Source organism: Ylistrum balloti, unplaced genomic scaffold, assembly GCF_031769215.1.
Source record: "Ylistrum balloti isolate Yb309-2 unplaced genomic scaffold, AGI_CSIRO_Ybal_v1 Utg370242, whole genome shotgun sequence".
NCBI lineage: Eukaryota > Metazoa > Mollusca > Bivalvia > Pectinida > Pectinidae > Ylistrum > Ylistrum balloti.
This window is the reverse complement of record NW_026782196.1, coordinates 1,253,009-1,267,409: the sequence shown is the minus strand read 5'-3', so window position 1 is coordinate 1,267,409 and position 14,401 is coordinate 1,253,009. Positions and strand designations below refer to the sequence as shown.

The window sequence follows — 14,401 nt, the reverse complement described above, 5'->3', positions numbered from 1 at the left end:
ATAGCAGGAGTGTAAAACACTATATTTCATCATATCAGTCCAAAATTTCATGAGGATCTAATCATTGTATGTGTAAAGAAATTAACTTCCTACCATTTTAAGTCCTTTAAAATCAATTTAAAGATTTTGTTCCAGTAATTGTGGGGGTTTGTCAGAAGATAAGACAGTTAATTGCTTACAACCTGAATTTTTCTGGTGTTATCAGAAGACAGACAACATAAAATACATTGGGTTTCTTTCATTAAAATGTATGTTGGTTAAATGTTCAGCTAAGTGTCTGTCAGTTATTGTATCCGGGCTGTAAATTACTTTGTGACATATCAGTCGACAAGTCCCTCCTCTAAGATATAAAAGGCTAGTTGTTATGACTAGGTCTCATGGAAAATCTCTTGTTATAATCCATTCATCCGTAGCAAGAATCTGATACAGTAAGGATAGCTAATATAGGCATGTGAGCTAAATCTGATAAATTCCAGTCCTGAAAAGTCACACAATTTTTTTATATAATTTTTCTGGGTCATTTTACAATAAATGCATAATGTCACTTATCCAACAATAAATATGTATCTAGATCTATATGGTATACACAATGATTTCAACTACAACCCAGACTAAGCATGAGTCACATGTGGGTAACTTACTTCTTATCTTCTAAGTCTAAAAGTAGAAGTTCTTACATCATCATATTACAGTTCATAACAAAAATTAAGGTCTGTCAATTCAAATTTTATTTTCCCAATTTGTAAACCACAAATTGTCTAAAAATTGGGTCTTTTAAATTTTCTATTATGTATTCAGACATGCTTGTATGAAAGTATAAGCATGTTTAAACATGATTCACTAATACAAAACATCCCAATATATTTTGACTTTACAATATTGTGTAATAAATGTATACACCAGCTGCAAGGCTATCATATGGTTAATAAAACATTTTTTGTCAGACCATGTCTATATTTGAAAGTGTAGATGTCACAAATGATAAATAATATCAGGTATAAACTAATGACATATTCATTACATGTATTATTATCAGCAAATAATTACTTCATTCAATAAATATTGATGATGAGTGATGGAAGATTCTTATCCTAACCTATAATAATAAATACTGTCATACTTGATATTTTCACAGGTCAAAGTTTTCACAATTTTTCATTTAAATGAGAGAATTCTAGCAAATTAGGGTTTTTCATTTTGCAATCTGGCTAGTCAAGTTTCAATTTTTTTCACAACTTTTATAGATTTAATACCAATTTAACAAACCTATTATGGTAAACTTTCCAATTACAAAATTTAAAAAAGATGCAAGCCCTGAAAATCATATCAAACAAGGTTAAATATATGCTTGTCACAATATCAGCAAGCTTGTGTGACAGCTGGAAACTGCAACAGCTGCACAAATTCTACTTTCCTAACTTACAAACAACCATAATGTACAGCACATTAATATCCATATAACCTCTGTTCATTAATATAATTGATGCAGACACTCCTATACTTGTCTTTTAAATCTATTCTAAAGAGCTTTTTTTCAGTCTTTTCAAAGAAAGTTCTACAAGATATCTCAAAAACAAATCCCACACAATATGGAACCTGGTCCATGAATTTTGTCTTCAGGCCTTCAGGTTCCTTACCAGTGTTTATTTTACAAAGTTAGGCCTCTGATGCTATGATTGAAGTTCTGTAGAAGTAGTAACAGAGCTAGTGTCTTAAATTCTGAATCTATCAGCCCAATCTAATACCAAATTAAGATCTCATTAGCTAAATCTAAGTTTTATTTCTGTATTTTTTTGTTGTATGTGTGTATTTTTACCACATATCAACAATTTCCTTCTACATGTAGAGAGGGTGTACGACTACAAACTTGGACATTCTGCCAACAAAACACAACTAACTCCACTAATGGTAGGTCTGAACAGAGGTCGCATGTTGAAGTTTTAAGCAGCCATTGACACAATGGAAGAAAAGGTAGCTATGCATGTTTATAAAGTAAACAGTGCTAAGTGTATGACGCAATAGGAGAGTAAACACATGTAATAGTTAATTACTGAAATGTTATACAGGTGTGATCACAAGAGAACAGAACCACGGTTGACTTTCCTAGACAAATTAAGATCTAATCTGCCAAATCTGTTTATTTCAGTTCATTTCACCACTCCTAACATGTTTTCTCCACAAGAGATTATGCACAACATTAACTCTAAACATTGAAATTCTATCTACATAATACAGCAAACAATTTATTCAAACCTAGTGGAAACAAAATATTAAAAGATAAATTGAAAATTGAAATTTTAAATGTCAATGATGATAGCAAACCTCAATTACTATAGGATAGACATTGCTAGTGTGATATAGTTACTAAGGAAGGACACTTTTAAAGAGATCAAATGTTCAAGTTTTAAGCATTCATTGACACACTGAAAGAATTGTTGGCTGTGTGCCTACAAAGTAAAAAGAAGTGTATGACGCAATAGCAGTATATACACATGTAGTAGTTACTTCCAAGAGAAGATAAGCATAGCCGACTCTTTGATACCAAATTAAGATCAAATGGCCAAATCATCAATTTTGAATGTTTTAATATTCCCAAACTGTTTCGCTCCAGAAGAGAAGAGATTGTGTACAACCCCTAGTGTAGACTTTGAAATTATGTCTACATAATACAGCCCATGCTCTTTCAAATCTGGACAAAACAAGAGGCCCATAGACCTTTTATCACTCACCTGGTATAGTTTACTGAAATGGATTAATTTAAACTAAAGGGAAAGTGTTCAAACATATGTAACTATTTCCCCTATAAGGCCCAACCCCTCCTCCCAAAAAAGACAACATCCTGGTATTCCTACAGAAGAAGGATTTTAAATAATTTGCTTCCCCCACTCCTATTGGGCTCTGCTCCTCCTGCCTCAGGGGGCCAAAATCAACTTTTTATACAAAACTGATCCCTTTTCACAAAAGGATGCTTCACCCCAAATTTGAGCGAAATCAAAACATTCCTACAAGAGTAGTTGGATTTTAAAGAATATTCTTTATTTCCTCTATTAAGCCCTGCTCTAACAATCCTCGAGGGATGAGCCCTACTGTTAAATTTGGACAATATTCAGCAATTCCTGAAGAACAAGTGAGATTTTAATGAAATTGATAGATTTTTCCTTTTCAACCCTCCGCCCTAGATGGCAAAATCGCCATTTATATACTATACAGATTTCCCTTCACCCAAGCATGCTGGAGACCAAATTTGGACCAGATAGATTTTAAAGAAATTGATAGATTTTCCATATTGGACCCCTTCTCTCAGGCCCCAAAGGTTTCAGATCCATTGTTTATTATAAAGCTTTTTCTCTTCCCCAAAAGATACTTTAAGACCAAATTTAGTTTAAATTTGCTTAGTCTTACAGGACTAGTAGCAATTTATAGGAAGAGTTGGCAGGCACCAGATTACTGATGGATGAACAGATGACAGACACTAGATGCTGCAGTATACCTATAGCCTACTCAGGGCCAAGTGAGCTAAAATTGCATGAAATAATTTATGACAGTTAAGCTTACCTCCGCCATTACTATAAGCTAGGTAGGGAAATCTCCAGACATTGCCAAGTCCAACAGAGTAACCAAGGAGAGACATAAGGAAATCAAAACGGCCAGACCAATTTCCGCGATCTTTAATCTCTTGTATCTCGCCCACCAAGTCATCATCAAGAGGGGTGAGAACAGCTGTGCTGGACACATCCTGGACTAGTTGCTCTGGGTCAGTTGTATTCTAAGTAAACATGAAATGTTACCCATCCTAATTATCAACGGTGTACACAATGTTGTTTTAACAGCTGAACAAAATATATATAATCAAATGTTTTTTGAAGATACCATTATGGAATAAGGATGACTCGTCTCATACCCACTTCAAATGTTTACAGCACTAAGCTGTACTTGCAATTTTTAACAGACTATTAAAATTGTATCTAAATAGTTAAAACCACAGAAATGGTAGTCTACATTGATAAACTTGGATATAAATTTAATCATCTGAAAATTTCTATTAACATGTGACATATCTACTGAAAATATGAAAATATTTCTAAAGAGTTTTGATTCTTCTAAATCACAGGTGGTCTTTTACAGGAACATGTATAAAGTGAACTTCTATGACTTAAAGTGTGATATCTTTTTTTAAACCAAGCTTACTGTAAAAGAAAAAATAAATCAACACCTTTAAGCTGTCAGAGGTAGACGGATGAATGTGTAATGTATGACCTTGACTTAATCCTAGACGTGTAATGATTACTAAAGCAGGTGACAGGTTGATTCAAACCCTGTTCTAAATTAAAGTTCTTAATAGATTTAGTGGCAAAACTCCAAACTAATTGAAATCCAGATTATATGGTTTAAAACTTTAAAAACACTATGACATGTTTTCTTATTCTTTATTCAAAAGATTTCATAAGTCACTTACACTAAAAATGAGTTTTCTTTGTAGTCTACCATATTTGCATACAAGTGCTTCCTTGTGAAATTTTAAAAAACATTTTAGATTACAGCAGATAATGATGTGAAATTCAACCCAACAAATCTCAAGCATATATCCTATTACACATTCTGCGGCTCAAAATAAGGATGAAAACTGAAAATGTGATATCTTCAGTGAATGAAAACAAGAAGTTTTGATATCTTCACTGATTTTTTACCACTCGGATCGCACGCAATACATGCAATGACAATATGATTTTCTTCCAGAATGCATTGTGGTACAATAAAGGAACAACTTTGATGATGAAATATGTAGCCCAATAAAATGGGAAGAAACTTACTGTACTACTAAATTGCTACTGGCCAATCTGAACTTTCTTATTAGAGAGCAACACATTTTGTACCAACTTCTCTTAAAATCTGTTTGAAGATTGTCTTATGTGTGAAACTACAGTATATTATCTAAATTATGATAATGAAGAAAGGAAACAGAGTGGCAACTTGTATAAATGGAAAGCCTGAAAGTGTAATAAATACACTGTTCCTTATTTCTTGATGTAATTATATTTCATTTGGTATGGTTGAAACTTCCACATTTTTCTTTGTGATAAACACACCCACTAGAAGAAATGAAACTGTTCTTTCTTATATTTATGTTGAACTTACAATGAACATGACATTTGTCCTATAGGTAAAATACATGACAATTTATTGTATTATAGTAAACTTTCAAGTTTCTGTAGGTAATTGATAATGACATTGTCATACAACTCCAATTTGTCTATTTATGACATGCTATTGCATCAGAAAAACCTGTCTGTATTGAACATTCTTCATTTTCACTTCCGTGTTAATGTTCATCCAGGCCACTTCCTGCTAAATCATCCAACATACCATTGTTACAAATACACCTCAATCCTGACCAGTTTAAAAAGGGAGGTAATTCTGATTTGTGCAACAGACATATATCAACACTTACCACACTCTCCATGTTGTCTGGATACTCTTCCTTGTACCAAGCTACTCCCCACTTCTTATTGGCCGACGGCTCAGAGTCACTGTGGTATTTTTCAGTCCCTCTCTGAAAAAACATGATACACTTTGTTTTCACAAGCCATACAGGACATAAAAATGGTACCAGATAAGTACAAATTCATTAACTGGTCAGTGGCCAGTCCTCCATGATATTGTACAGTATCACTTTACACAAGACAATTCAGACATCCTTCTCCAGTAATGTACATATGTAGCTAGAGCATTGGGTTACTGATAGACTTCAGTAGATAAATCAGCTGCCAATTTGTCAATTCAAATTAATAATCAAAGTAAAATCACAACTGAAATGATTTTTACCACTTCCTTTACATGCTTCAATCCTTGTGAATTCTCTAAATTTTTATTTGCCCTCTGCTATCCAATTACCCTAGCACTTTGCAGTCCCTGTAATAAAGGTTATATAATTGCAACTGGTCCCAGTGTATTGTGACATCACAATGCCTTTGTATTCCGCATTCTGATTGTTCCAGCGATTAAATTAATTCAATCCAGCAACAACAAGTGTAAGCAGTCACTTGATAACAATACTGATAAAATGCAACCAGAAGTGACTCTTTCTCGAAGCAGAAATTTATTTAATTCCTATAATACTCCATTAGCATTGTCCTTACAACATAGAGCTACCAACTTATTATGAAAATTTGCAGCATGTACCAATATATTATATAGAAAATCACATTGATATCTGGCAAGGTCAGTTTTGAAGTTGCTGAATCAAATTCTTTTTAAGCTTCTCTCATGTTTTTCAATTCATTCTCTGTATGATAGCATATTTCACTAGATGGAGAATATAATTTTAAGCATATACAGCAATACTACCTTGTTATGTGTTTTGATTCATACAGTTTGAAGGTTATCTAAAGCGACTATAGTGTTAAAAACACGAGAAAACGATATAAAACATTCTATTCTCCAATAGTATGTAACAAAGATAAGACTTTCTGCTAATTACTAAATTAAAAGTCACTGCAACCATTTTTATTGATATCTAAAAAATAAAGAATGTAAACATTGTGGTCTTGATCTAATTCATACATTACTGCTCGTAACCCTGATGCTGCGCATGCGTATAAGTCTAGAAAGTAGCAATATGGCGGACGCAAATACTAATAAAAAACGACGAGCACCTTACAGAAGTGCCAGAAAAGGTAAGAGGAAGGAGTCATATCATAAAAGAGGTCAGGCAAGAATTTATATCACACAGGAGATTGATAGATGGCGAAAGATGAAGGAGGATCTTGGACTGCTGCTTGACTGGTTAGCTTAATGTTAGCCCTATAATTATAACGTAACTGCCTGTCATTGATTATAATCCAATATCCAGTGTTTGACATGTGAATATGTTATGAACAACACTACTAAAAGTGTTATTTGATAAATGTTGAATGAAAATAGTTGGGTCATTCGCTTGAATTTACTATCGACATGTGTTTGTTGTCGACTGCAAGGTGGGGCCCAATTGGGGGTATTCGTTCTATGTGTAAAAATATGACGGAACTGGTGTTATTGTAAGAAAAACAACCGTGGTGATAAACATAGCCTCCATAATAAACAATGCAATATCTATTAATGTGTACGGACAAAGTATCATTTCCTGTGCATTTCTGCACAATGAGTTTTTTTCTTTTCTGATTGTAATTACCCCTTTGTGGCCCCACTAGTTTAGCGCCCACCATTGACATAGATAATTCTAGCACGACAAAGTCAAAACAAAATGAATTACTAAGATTGATTGTTAAAATCATATATTTTAACACTGTAAAATCATATACTGCAAACAAAAATTAGCAGAAAGGTGCAAAAGGAAGTGTCATACATAAGACATGTGCGTTTGTTTACCTCGTAATCCATTTTTTCTTTGCGGCGGAAGTAAATGACTTCGTAACGTGACAAGCTATGTGACCCACTTGGCTTTCTTCGTAATAAACAGAGCGTGAACATGTTTATAAACAATAGTCAAGATAAACAATGTTCCGACGCCGAAAATATGTACAAAACCATTTATTTATTTATTATGGATATATTTCATCATTCATAAGCCGAATTCCCGCTTTCAGTTACTGGCCCTGGTATGCAGGCAATGTCTAATTTCACTTGATTTAACATGATAATTTTAAACATTTTTCCATCAGTAAAATTTGTCAGAAACTGTATAACAACAACAACAAACTTTACACATTTCTAGTTGTGGAATTAACTAAATAAAATTTAAACAAAAATGTTCAAGTTGTCTCACCTTTAGCATACCCTCTGAAGGCAAAAAACTCTGAATTTCATAGCAAATTATTTAAGCTGGCACTTACACATCACTAGTATTTAAACACCTAACTTTCTAAGTTTCCATATTAATTCTACAGTAAGCACCTATCCCTTTACTCTTAACTACAGTAGGAATGTGGGCTCTTCAACTGAAATTATGCATGGACGTATTTTTTTCAAAAACTGCTTTCTAAAAAGGAACATTTGAGTGATTCAGTTTGAATCACACAATATAATTTGTTTTCAGGTTTCCTAGACATTTCGTATTTTCATAAATGAATGAACACCAACTCCATGCATATCCAAATTTACCTTTCCTAACTTAAATGTATGTAACCTAAGTAAAGCAAGTGGTACTTGTATTACATTTGTAGCAATAATCCATAATATATGATTTTGATTACCAGAATTTAACATATCTTTTTAATCTATGCTTCCTAACCGGCTAAAACTGGGTCAGTGTGTGTAAAAGACTGCCCTTACTGACATTCTAAATATAAAAGATTTTTTAACTAGTTGAGTATTAGCCAAAAAGTCACAGTTGCCAAATCTTACAGCTCAGGTAAATTTACATTGTTTTGACTTTTAGACTACATCTATAAATGCAAGGTTGTGTGGTTGTAATTGACTGATAGATATTGTGATCTGGAAAAAAAAAAGTTATAATTGTGAAACATGCAAAGATACTAAGAAAAGGTAGAGACCAACTTTAAATATTCTGGTATTCAAGAGATATTTTAATCATCAGGTATGCATTTGATTCCACAAACAAATTTATTTTGATGCAATCAAATTTCAGAGCAATATCAATTTTAAACAGCTAAGTGCAAGGATGAATTCACACATTTGCAATAAATTTGTCAAGTCAACAATGTTATTGGTCCAATCCTAAACACTAACACTAAAATCAGAATGCTTCAAATTTTCAGAAATTACCTGCCACATCTACAAGAACAGTCTAAAGACAGTTGTGGATTAAATAAAATATAACAATAGGATCCCCATTGAAAGAATAAGCCTAAAACAGTGTAGAAATGGTATAGCTAGGTCACTGGCTCGGTGTCTGTTACAGATCACCAGATGTACATGTATTTGAACACATTCTATTTTAGCAATACCTGCCTTTCAAGTCAAATCTGACCCAGACCAGTTTTATGGCTAAATGTACGTGTAGTTTTTTGTAAGCCCTACCGTTTTTTTTATATTTTCGACAAACATATGTTACTGTAATTCCAGATTCTAAATGAAATATTATATTTCAGAATTTCAAATTATTTGTAACAGCTAACAAGGAATATCCTCCCATATTCAATATAACAATACAATGTATATTTAAGGCAGGTCATTTACAGAGCGTGAATTTAAAAAAAAAGAAGGAACTTGTGTGTGATCTTTTTATTTTCATGCTTTCAACTTTTATCAAACTATCCCACCACATTTGAAATCCCCTCACTTTTTCTGCAGAGAACTGAAATGACTTGTGCTAACAAAATCAGAAAATCCCGCAACTGGCAAGACAAGAATTAAAGAATAAATTTTCGAAAAAGAAAAAAAGAAAGATATACAAATGTATGTGACACCCACAATGCATCGCGCGGAAAAGAAAGTCAAGCTGCCATATTAGCGTCGCCTCGCAAAATTTACCACCATTAATGTGAGTCTTTGTCATTGTATTTACAAATTTCGATGTCTGATTATCATTAATACACAACACAAATCGTTTTCTTGATGTACAAGTAATGAAGAAAATGTCGATAAGGTTGTTTCATTTAATGACTAGCATCAGCAACTTGTAGGGGCGATAATCCAATTATTACAGTAATGTCCGGCAGATGGAGTAGGAGTAAACTTTCGATTTATGAACCAATGAAAACGAAGTACTGATATTCAGCGGCGACAGCAACATGCTGATGAGCATTGAAAATGCTCTTAGCATAAAAATTGGGTTTTTTATCCAACCTGAAAGGCAGCTATTGACATGGCTTCAAATTCATGATTATTAGGGTACTGGAAAATTTGTGCAGTCTGCATTGAGACAGCATATTCCTGAAGGCCCTCCAACACCCTCCTCCCCACAAAAACTCAAACTGACCCCTCCATTTCTTTTAACTTTAATAATGAAATAAATAATAAAATAAAGACGGCCATATTTATTTTCTGGCATTGGACAAAAAATGGCTGATAATGGCCTTTTGCTATCAACTAGCAGAATTGTCCCTTCTTTTCCTGTGAAAGAATACTAACATCAAAGTGACAGCTGATGCTGTCTACCTGCTGGTAGTCGACATATATAAAACTGATAATAGTCAGGAACATTACACACCAATTAGAAGACAACAGGTGTTGCTTATCCCCTGTTTTTGTGTAAAGTTTGTATTGCAACATTTTGGGGTCCTATTTCTGTGTAAGTTTTTTATGATTCTTGTTTTGTAGTGTATTTCAAAAGAACAATCACAGGAGTTTAAAATCATCATTCAACTAAACATAACAAATTACATGTAGTAAATATATCTCAACATTTATAAATGGTCGATCACTACACCATGTGGGTATATATGTACATACTTGAGAAGAAAACATGGAGGTCAACAGTTGTCCAGGTAAAAGTATAGATCTAAACACCGACTAATTCTTTAGTTTCAATAGTATAACAAGGCCGCACAAACAAAAAATCAACTTACCAATGATCTGCAAATATTGTCATATCTAGTCTTTTCATAATTAGTAATAGCTTGGCACTTTGAGGAAAACAGAAATTAAATACTGAACTGACAATGTGACATTTTTTCACATTTCAAACTATAAAAACTGATGAAAAAATAAACAAAATACTTAAATACATATCCACAAGTAACTTGTTTAGTACTTCAGCTATAAATCTTACAATACATTCCATTACATAATATCTATGAATTAAAGATAAATCTTGAAAACAGTAGACATTCTCACCTGTTGTATTTCAACTTCAGGTAGCAATGGAATTTCAGCAGCTATGTCTGGAATACTATGCTTTTCGTCTTTGTAACTTTTTTCATTATTGATAACGACCTGCCTATCACTTGTTGTGCGGACTTTGTGATATTCTGTCATGACTGCTAGAGTTACTATTTTTTCCAAAGCTTATGAATAACAATTACAAAATAAATCTGATATAGAAAGAGATTCTAAAAGAACAGGACACACATGAATTCAATCAATAATAAATAGTACACAAATACCTACAGATTACATAGAATAGCAGCTGTTACAGTGAAACTTCCATATATTAAAGGCAAGATCCGGCAAAAACATACCATACACAACTGACCACGCTGGTCAAATAAATTCCATTTGTAATTTAGTTTTAACAAAATACAGCACAGTCCTGGCACAATGTTAAGGATTACAGAAATACTAATCCCCACCAGCTTAATCTCCTGTTCAAGAAGGCTTTCAAAACTATAGCTCTAAAATATTAGGTTTGCTTTCCTTCAGGACTGATCCTGTGCGATTTTCAAAGCAATCAACTGATCAGCAAGTTCTCGCAATTCTTTTTTGCACATAAAAATCAGTTCTGAATGTATGCCAAGAATCACTACAAAGCAATGAGTATGAGGTAAAGGTCAAACTAGTATAGGCTTAACTGTTAGTAAACAAACTATTAAAGCATAACTAAATGGATTCATGATTCATTAATGTATGAACAAATCTGTAGAAAGATAACAATGACATTCCATACCATAATCCATCTCCATGGACTAATTTTATTATTACTATTTGGCAAATTGACAAGATCACTACTGATTGTAACTAGCAATATTATGAATCATTATATATAAATACCGAAATTATTTCCTTTACAAATGCATTCCCAAGACTTTAGTTCAAATGACAATATTTCTACTTTTCTTCCATGAGAAGTTTAAATACCATACTTTTAATGCATAATGAACATTAAACCATGTCAAAAATCGACAGATAGTTTTAACATATTGGATTTTTTCATTTTTTTCCCCCTTCTCATTTAATTTGCTTTGTTATAGTGTGGTTCTGTCACCTCTTTCGCTGTCATACTGCACATTCCAGCTAACACAATTTGAGGCCTCATCTACACAAATGATCCATAACAGAGCTTGAAATGTTTACTTATTATACATGTGTATGTACCAATTTGATAATGTAATCCAACCCAAGCTATTCCTATCTATTACATCAAACAAATCATTGTAATTCTTAAAATGCTTAATAAACAAAAAAAGAGATAATTTAAATAAAACATTGATCTATTGCCATTAGTATAAATCCATACTCTGTTGGGATATCAACACCAACGTCCACCAAAACAAGCCTTCTCCATGCTACAAGAGGCCCATAGAATTCATTAGGGTCTGTATTGCTAATCTTGATCTGAATGTAATAAAAAGGCCCCATCCCTTCCTGCCCGAACAAGGAAGGGTGAGGGGAGCCAAGACCCATCAGCAAAACAAAATTGATTCTCCTTCACCTAAAGATGCATCAGACTGAAATGGGACAAACTAGGCATTCCTACAAAAGAAAAATTATTTCTGAAGCATTTGTTCGATTTCCAATATTGGGCACTACTGTCCTGTTCTAGGGGTAAAATATCCACCATTTATATATAATTTATTTTCCCTTCACCAATTCAGCCAAGTTCAGCTAATAAAACCAGTGGGTTTTTAGAACTGATTATAATGCAGATCAGATAGTTGCGTTATGTGGATAAATTTGCAAATAATCAGACTAAGGCATTGCTTTCCCAAAAGGTAACTTCATGCCTTGGTAGCATGTTTTTTTAACTCTTCACTGTCATTTTGGATGATGTGACAGATAAATCCAGCTCAAACTTAATTTTCACAAGAAACTTTTGTATGATTCAAACAAGTGCAAAGTATTTATCTAAATTTTTTGATTGACCAAAACTTTCCCATATTGTAGATGACTAATGTCAAGAGTAACGAGTGTCACAACTGAATTTCTGTGTGCTTCTTATTCAAATTGTAATTTTTTACTATAACAGTCCAGGCCCCATTTTTACGGATCTTCCTTAAGAAATTTTCTTTAAGGTCGCAAAATATCTCCATTAACAGAAACATTAAGAGATACTGCTTCCAAGGATAGATCAACAATTGTCACAGTGACATGTACCTCTGCCTCATATCTGGTACAATTTGAATGTAAAACTGCATAACCACTACTGTAAAATCCTGCTGTGTAAATTTTGTGAAAAACTTCTGAAGACATGTGTATGATACAAATGCTAAACTGAAATTTCATCAAAAGAATTCAAAGTGAAATAAATTATAAAATAAATGTTAATAACACTCTATGTGTTAGTGAAGTTAAAATTATAAAAAACAATAAAAATTAACAATTTCATCTTTTCATCTTTTGAAACATTTTTTATTGTTTACTCTCTATCTGGCAGAGTACTGGTGCCATAGAGCAGCTATTTCAAATAGTAATACCCAATTTAACCTCTGTCAGTACTCAACATTTAAGTTTAAAACTGAAATTTATCAGGATTGAAGTACCTTTCTAGCAGTTCATTCTATGCACAACTTATTTTCACAAAAAATTGTCCATAATAACAGGGACATAAAATACAGTAATAATCTGTATTATACGTCCCTGATAATAATGATAAGTTTTAACACGGCTACTGGCAGCACTTAAAATGTCAATATTTTTTAAGAAATGTTCAAACTACATATTTCACTTCTTGAAAAAATAGTGTGCAGAAATGTTGTGTACAAATTGAACGAAAACTTATTTCATGTTTTAGGACTTTTTTCAGTGCAACTACTCTACTGTTTACAACTGATAAGTCAAACTGATCATAAATATATACTCTCTGTCATGAAGATATACAATTTTTCCTAACGTTGATGGTTATAATCTTAGTATTTATTATTATGACATACGCCTGCGCCGTAACTAATCAGTATGAACCAGCGTAAAGATATCGCCATATATGGTGTTTTTATTTTCCCGCGTTTTAATTGTAGTCTGCTTCCGAATGTAACAATAATGTAAACACGACATTTTGTAAATACTTCCGCGATTAGAAGCCGCGTTTACTTCGACTTGAGATCGAAGTTTGAATAACATTCTTATTCGCTGAGTGTATATGCGTCTTGGTATACACAATTCCACACATATACGTCAAATATTGGCACAGAGAACCATCTCGTTGACACGTCTAAAACCGAATCAACCGTGTCGGACATCAAGCACGTGTTCGTATGTTTCACATTACTACACACTTTCATTGATATTTCATCATCCTTCGGTTATCTCACTCACCAGGAGATCTACTTGTGCATCATTTTCTGTCTCGTTGTTTCTGTTCCCAGCTTCCAAATCATCTTGATTGGATAGAGAATTTCCGCCTGCCATATCGTTGTGCTGTTATATGTTCTGTTTATACATGGTAGCCAGACAGAGGGCGCTGTTGGGGCTTGCCACGGGAGTTTCCTCGTTTATTCACAATCTCTGTCAGAGTTGCTGTTCCTGAACAGTCATAATACACCAGTATTATTTTTATATAATTCATTCGTTTTTCAATAATCTTGAAATGGTTTGAGCCGTATACAGAGGTGTCATCGGGGTACCGCAT

The 14,401-nt window shown here is 33.2% G+C and overlaps 1 protein-coding gene across 1 annotated transcript in view; it reads right to left on the bottom strand.

The window, feature by feature from the left end:
- LOC132552333 (sodium-dependent proline transporter-like) overlaps window positions 1–14,196 on the bottom strand; it is a 32,070-nt gene extending 17,874 nt beyond the window's left edge. Inside the window, exons 1-3 of the mRNA XM_060216492.1 lie at window positions 14,089–14,196; window positions 5,450–5,551; window positions 3,556–3,766 (exon numbers count right to left, since the gene is read on the bottom strand). Coding sequence (XP_060072475.1) covers window positions 3,556–3,766; window positions 5,450–5,551; window positions 14,089–14,181 — 406 coding nt within the window. The 5' untranslated portion in view covers window positions 14,182–14,196. The remainder of the gene's footprint in view (window positions 1–3,555; window positions 3,767–5,449; window positions 5,552–14,088) is intronic.
- Between the last annotated feature and the right edge of the window lie 205 nt (window positions 14,197–14,401).